Here is a 6273-nt window from a genome sequence, read left to right on the forward strand (position 1 = left end):
AAAAAAAAAGGCATAAATAGCTCCAGGTTTTCTGTTGGTGTAAAAGTAATTATCTAAGCTCAGAAGTAACTTCTATCCATTTACTCTTTTACCTTACTTTGTAACAAACCACAACTTTCTCTCTTGTTTTTAGGGAGAGAAAGGCTGGAAGATGACACAGTTTGGGTATATTTTTAGTAGAAATGCTAAAATAGGAGAAATCAGAGCAACAGCACACATAGAATATCTTGAAGGCACATAACAAAGGTGTTATTTAGCAAATGAGAAATTTAGAATCTGTGTAACACCTAAAGTTTTGATCAAGAGATAAAAATATATTATCCTTCAGTTATTTCCAGTAATAAGACAAGATAAAAATAAGCATCTGGGTTCTAAATAGCAAGTACTGAATCTGACCCTCAGTGATTTTTTTTTTTTTTTTTTTCTGACAAAGGATGAAGAATCACTGAATTCGAGAAACTAAACAAATTCTTTTACGGAGTTTTGGTTTTTGTTTTTTGGTTTTTGGTTTTTTCATATTACATCCGACCCCAGTCAAGAGTAAGGAAAAGAGAATAGAAGCCAAGAGAAGGGGCACCTGGGTGGCTCAGTCCAGATGTCAAATTTTTAAAATAAAAAGTTGGGAATGAAAATAATAAAAAATATAACATTAATGAAGAAAATGTCACACATTTCTTTAAATATTTTACTGTAATCATATACAACTATGCATTGATGTTATTTATTTATACTTTACAAAAAGCAGTTATTCAACAGTTGCTCAAGCTGAAATTAACTTCTTTAAATATATTATTTAACTTTCAGTGCTAAGGCATGAATCTCTTCATCTTAAATATATATTAAAATAGCTTGTCGCCAAAAAAAAAAAAAAAAGTAATGACTCAACACCTACTTTACATTATAAAGAATGAGATGCCAGGTATTATAAGGGTCATGAGTCAATATTTTAATTAAGTTAAAACTCGCAAAAATTTTTTCAATGATTTCTTCTTTGTTTTTCTTCTTTGTCTAGAATAGTCTGTTTTAAGCTCAAAGCAGCATCTTGAAATCCAGGATTTAAGTCTAATACCTTCTTGAAATCTTCCAAAGCATCATCAAAGTATCCTGTACCAGAACCCAAAAAATGAAAAAGAATAATAAAACTGAGTATTTCTATATATTATTCATAACAAAGTTCAGATACACGTGCTTTTGTATTTATGAGCTTTCAAACACACCTAGTAAAGGATTTTTTTCTTCTTAATAATGAGATATGGATGTGTATATCAAAGTAATTTTGCATGTCCTTACAGAATAATTAAAATTAAATTTTTAAATTAGCTTTAAATGAACACTTAAAATTGACTCTGGGTTTATTTCTTGAGATTTAACAGAGAAATAGCATAAAACATCATAAAATCTCAACAAAATCCTATCATTAAGGAACAGAAAATTGGTATTCCTTTTAACACTTTAAAAAAGAAACAGTACCTACAGTCCTTTAATCTAAGGATCTAAACCCCCTTCACTTTATATTGTCTTGTGTGCCTGTAAAAATTTTAACTCAGAAAAGTTCCACAGGTGATCATCCGTGCTGAGCTCACTTCACAGTTGGGAATGCACAGGCACAAAGTAACGCGGTCACTCTCATCGGTCTCCAGGTCCAATCCTCACCCCAATGCTCCACTGTAAAGCCTACCAGAAGTCTAAAATAAATGCTTCCTTTGTTCCAGGCACTACACCCAAATTTTATGTGACATTAAGACTTGATGTCTACTACATTAGTTTCGCATTTGAGGGCTCTGAATTCATAACATAAAGTCAAGGGCAAAAGGGAAAAAAGATAATTCTTACCCAGCCTATACAGTATCAACCCTCTGTTGTAATACGGAACTTCGAAAGTGGGTTGGACTTGTATGGCCGATGTGTAGTCCTCCATGGCTTCATAAAAATCAACCCTGAAGTATTTGATTTGCCCCCTGTTGTTGTAGGCAGTAGCCAAATCCTCAGGGCTGCATTTGCTTTAAACAAAGAGTTCACATTAAAAACGTGTGTTACCAAATTCCTCTCATTTCCACTTTCATTCTCTTTTGGGTATTGTCCAGCTTTGTAGCCTGTGATATGCGGTATCTACACCGGAAAAACCAAGTGAAGAAACGAAATCCAAAGAAATGACGCAGAGGAATCAGGGGTACCTGGGTGGCTCAGTGAGTCAAAGCCTCTGCCTTCAGCTCGGGTCATGATCCCAGGGTCCTGGGATCGATCCTTGCATCGGGCTCTCTACTCAATGGGCAGCCTGCTTCCTCCTCTCTCTCTCTCTGCCTCTCTGTCTATTTGTGATCTCTGTCCGTCAAATAAATAAAATCTTTAAAAAAAAAAAAAGAGGCAGAGGAATCAATTCTTGTTTAATCCCTTTACCTAACTTATAGCGTGGCAGTGCTACCCTGTCAGTCCAAAAAACACATTCATTTTATAGTGTGTTCAGAGCCCCGTGCACTGTCAACTTGTTTCACAGAATGCAACATTCAAAAATTGTTCATTTTCTAAGCACGCGCCAGCCAGCAGGGCAAAGAAGACAGACCAGATTCACCCTGAGCCAGGAGGAAAAGCCAGCCCAGAGCTCCAGTTTGCAATGGATGTATCACAAACTGAATCATCAATGTGATTTTTAAGTGAGCCCACCAAAAATGAGATTTTTAAATCATGTTTCATCAGTAAAGAAATACAAGCTGACCAAAAGTGAAGAATCAACATGCTGTTGCCCAAGGAGGGGACAGAGCGGCCCTCCCTCTCATCTTAGCTACGATCGCCCCAGCAAGGCCACACTGGCCTCCTGCGAGGAGGACATCGGGGCTTAGGCTCATTCTGGGGGTCCCGTGTGCCGAAGGGACTCTGCTTCTGAAAGCTCCAGAGGCTTCCCCAGGATCTGTGAGTGGGCAGGGTCTCCAGCAAGGGCTCTCCCACCAGCCACCAGCTCAGCAGGTCACCCCTCCCCTGCCAGACAATTCATGCAGAGAACATGAACGGACTCTGCTCCAGGTCAGAGACAATTCTGTTTTCCTTTTTTTCCTAAGTGGTTCTCACATTTGAATCAAACAGAACAGGTGCAGGCTACGCTCATCTGTCATTTCTTCATTAAGCCCCCAGTACAAAGTACAGTCCTCAGAACACATCGTGACTGCTGTCAGTGCCAGCAAGAGAGACTTCTGTTAATTTCTAGATCCTTGAGATAGGACAGGCACGGCAACCACTGCTACCATAAGAGGTACGCACAGGGGTCTCCTTCAAGTCTAAGTTTACTAATGATGGACAAAACTACTGCAGCATGAGAAAACTTGCTTCCGGGAGCTATGACAGAGACTGGGTGCAAGACCACGTCTGGACGCCACTAGCACCAGGTTTGAAACTGGAGGACTGCTTCAACTCTCTCTGTTATGATACTAGGTGAACTGCTGCCCCATAAAGGGTTTTAAGAAAAATGCAGCCTCAGGACTCCAGAAAGGTTTCAGACCATCAGTTTTTAAGCTTCGAAACTTTGTTGTGAGTTTCTTATATTCCGAGGATCATAGAAAGTTTGGTCTAGAATTAGATCTCATTACAACAAATTCTAAAAGCCTACTTTTCATGTGGAAACTGCTTCATATTTTAAAGATGTGGGTTAACTACTGAAGCCAAAATGTTTTTGATAATACTAAGATTTTTGTAATGATAGTATTTATACTAGAATTTAACTTCCTAATACAAATGTGGATTTTTTTACATTTGCAAGCTTTAGCAAAAAAAAAAAAAAAAGGAAAGTTAGGTTTATGACTAAGGCTGCACTTTGGGATATGAAAAGAAAATGTAAACCATTCAGAGTGACAGGCATGCAAAAACTGCAAATGCTTCTTCAAAATGGTTCAGTGACCCATTATTTTAAAAAATAAATTTAAGCTAAAAGACCTATTTAAGGAAAAAAATCTGAAATGACAGAATTCATTTTAAATTCATGAGTTCCTAGAAGAATTTCAGAACTATAAGGAAATTAGAAGGTTCATTCAGGCATGCTGAGCGACCTTCTAGTAAACCATGGAGGTTTTCTTTCCGGCATTGGTAAGAAGCAGATATTACATAAACACACACTGGTGCTCTTAGGTTAAATGTACAAAGGAACTAGATGGTGTCAGTATACCTATTGCTGACGAATACTTTTTGAAACCTAGTAGCTAAGTCTACTCTTTGAGCTTGAAATGATAGAAAACTACATTTTTTGTTTACTAATCTTTTTTTGGTGGGGTGGGGGAGGTTCAGGGGATGGTGCTACTGTCTTATTGCCTGTTCAGAAATTTCTATTAACTATTACCTTGGTGTATTATCAAAACATGAAAGGAATTTTATTTTTCTGGTTTAATTCCATGAGTTTAGCAAATTGTGTTTCGGGGCTCCTGGGTGGCTCAGTCATTAAGCGTCTGCCTTCAGCTCAAGTCATGATCCCAGGGTCCTGGGATTGAACCCCCCCATCAGGCTCCCTGCTCAGCCGGTAGCCTGCTTCTCCCTCTCCCACTTCCCCTGTTTGTGTTGCTTCTCTCACTGTCTCTCTCTGTCAAATAAATTTTTTAAAATCTTTGAAAAAAAATTGTAAGTCTCATACAAAAGACAAGCTGGCATGCTGTCAAGAAAAACCAAATCCTTGAAGGGAGAGAAGAGTGATGGTGCAGACAATTCAAAACTTGTCAAAAAGCTGTTCATTCTACTCCTCTGTTTTCTCATTCTAGTCCACATCACTCCATCAACAAAAACAAAGGCAAAACTTGGAGGACCATCAAATGCTACACATCCAGGCATAAACCCAAGACTCTCTGGGCAAGCAGGTATTAGCAGGTGAAGTCGCTAATATCACAGAAAGACATTATAAGGTTTCTAATCGAGGTACAGGGCACCACCTAACATATGATCGCCCTAATACTGGATCTGAACCGGATCAAACCTCAGGATTTCACTACCAACTTCCAAGCAGTATAGGATACAGGGGACCGTATTAAATGACATCAGGGGAATAACTTCAGCAAATCTAAAATATGGGGAACTCTCAAAACACAGGACTGGCTTCCTCGACAAAGTTCAAGGGGAAAAAAAAGGAAGGGGAGCCTTACAGATGAAGAGACCTGGTGTATATCCTGACGGGAACCAACTGCTAAAAAACACATCAGCCAAACAAAAACGTTATTAATCAATCAGGAACCAACACTGACTGCATATTTAGTATTAGTAAGGATTACTTATGATTAGTAAGGAATCATGTAATAATAATGATACTGTGGTTGTTTCCGTAAGAATCCTTAATATTTAGAAATGCATTTTTTGAAATATCCATGGATGACTGTGGGGTGAAATGGTAGTATTTAGGCCGAGTGATATCCTCCCCCACTACACACACACACACACACACACACACACACACGAAAAACGAAGCACTCCTGCGGTGATGTGGCGACCGGAGTAGCGGTCCCGGGTCCTAGCGAGTCACCTCGCCGTCTCCAGGTCTCAGACACCCGCCCGTTAAAATGGCAGGTGGAAAAGCCCTATCTGCTCCAAGTCTTGGGTCAGAGTGAGTAACGTAGGAGACCTCCCGGGGGGAGGGCAGCACGCGTCCCTCGCCGCCCTCTGGAAAGACCAACGCTCCGCCCGGTGCATCTCCGGTCCGGGGTAGCTCAGGCGGCGGAACCGTGGACCTGACATCCCCAGCCACCCGCGTCTCGGAGGCGCCGAGACCCCACTTCTCGCGATAGTTACCTGCCGGGCGCCGAGCCCACGGAGCCTGCACAGGCGCACTGGCGAATGAAAGCGGAGTACAGCGCCTCGGCCTCGGCGTAGTCGCCCTTCTCGAAGTGAGCTTGGGCGAGTGCCAACGTCGCGTGGCTTTGTTGCCCTTGCTGCCCATCCATAGCGGTCGGAGGCCTAGCGTTCCGTGCAAAGGGGGTTGACTTCTGGGCGTTTAGAGGTGGCACCACAGAGCCACTTCCGCACTCCGGAATTTAATTTGACCGCAAAACCTCGGCGCTTAGCAAAGGGGGAAGTTTGTACGTTCGGAGGACCCATCATCTCGCGAGATCCAGCTCACGGCGCCGGCGGGGAACTCGGGCGGCCGGGGAAATCCTGGACGGGCTCTTCTGAAATGCGGCGCCGTTATTGCTGCCGGTTCCGCCTGCTTCCTTTTCCAGAATAGCAGTGGACTGATGGGCCCAAACTGGTTTCCGTGTCTGTCGACTGATGTTGCGAAGAGCTTGTCCTTTGTCACAGCGAGTTGTTGGGGGA

General features: G+C 41.6%; 1 protein-coding gene across 1 annotated transcript; it reads right to left on the reverse strand.

The window, feature by feature from the left end:
* Positions 1-689: 689 nt before the first annotated feature.
* On the reverse strand, positions 690-6047 carry TTC32 (tetratricopeptide repeat domain 32). Its single transcript, XM_032866894.1, has 3 exons — positions 5752-6047; positions 1834-2000; positions 690-1104 (listed from the first exon to the last, which is right to left on the reverse strand). The coding sequence occupies exons 1-3, from the start codon at positions 5901-5903 to the stop codon at positions 977-979; spliced, it is 447 nt and encodes a 148-aa protein (XP_032722785.1). The 5' UTR covers positions 5904-6047; the 3' UTR covers positions 690-976.
* Between the last annotated feature and the right edge of the window lie 226 nt (positions 6048-6273).

Source organism: Lontra canadensis, unplaced genomic scaffold (genome assembly GCF_010015895.1).
Source record: "Lontra canadensis isolate GAN:19392208 unplaced genomic scaffold, GSC_riverotter_1.0 scaffold32, whole genome shotgun sequence".
NCBI classification, from domain to species: domain Eukaryota; kingdom Metazoa; phylum Chordata; class Mammalia; order Carnivora; family Mustelidae; genus Lontra; species Lontra canadensis.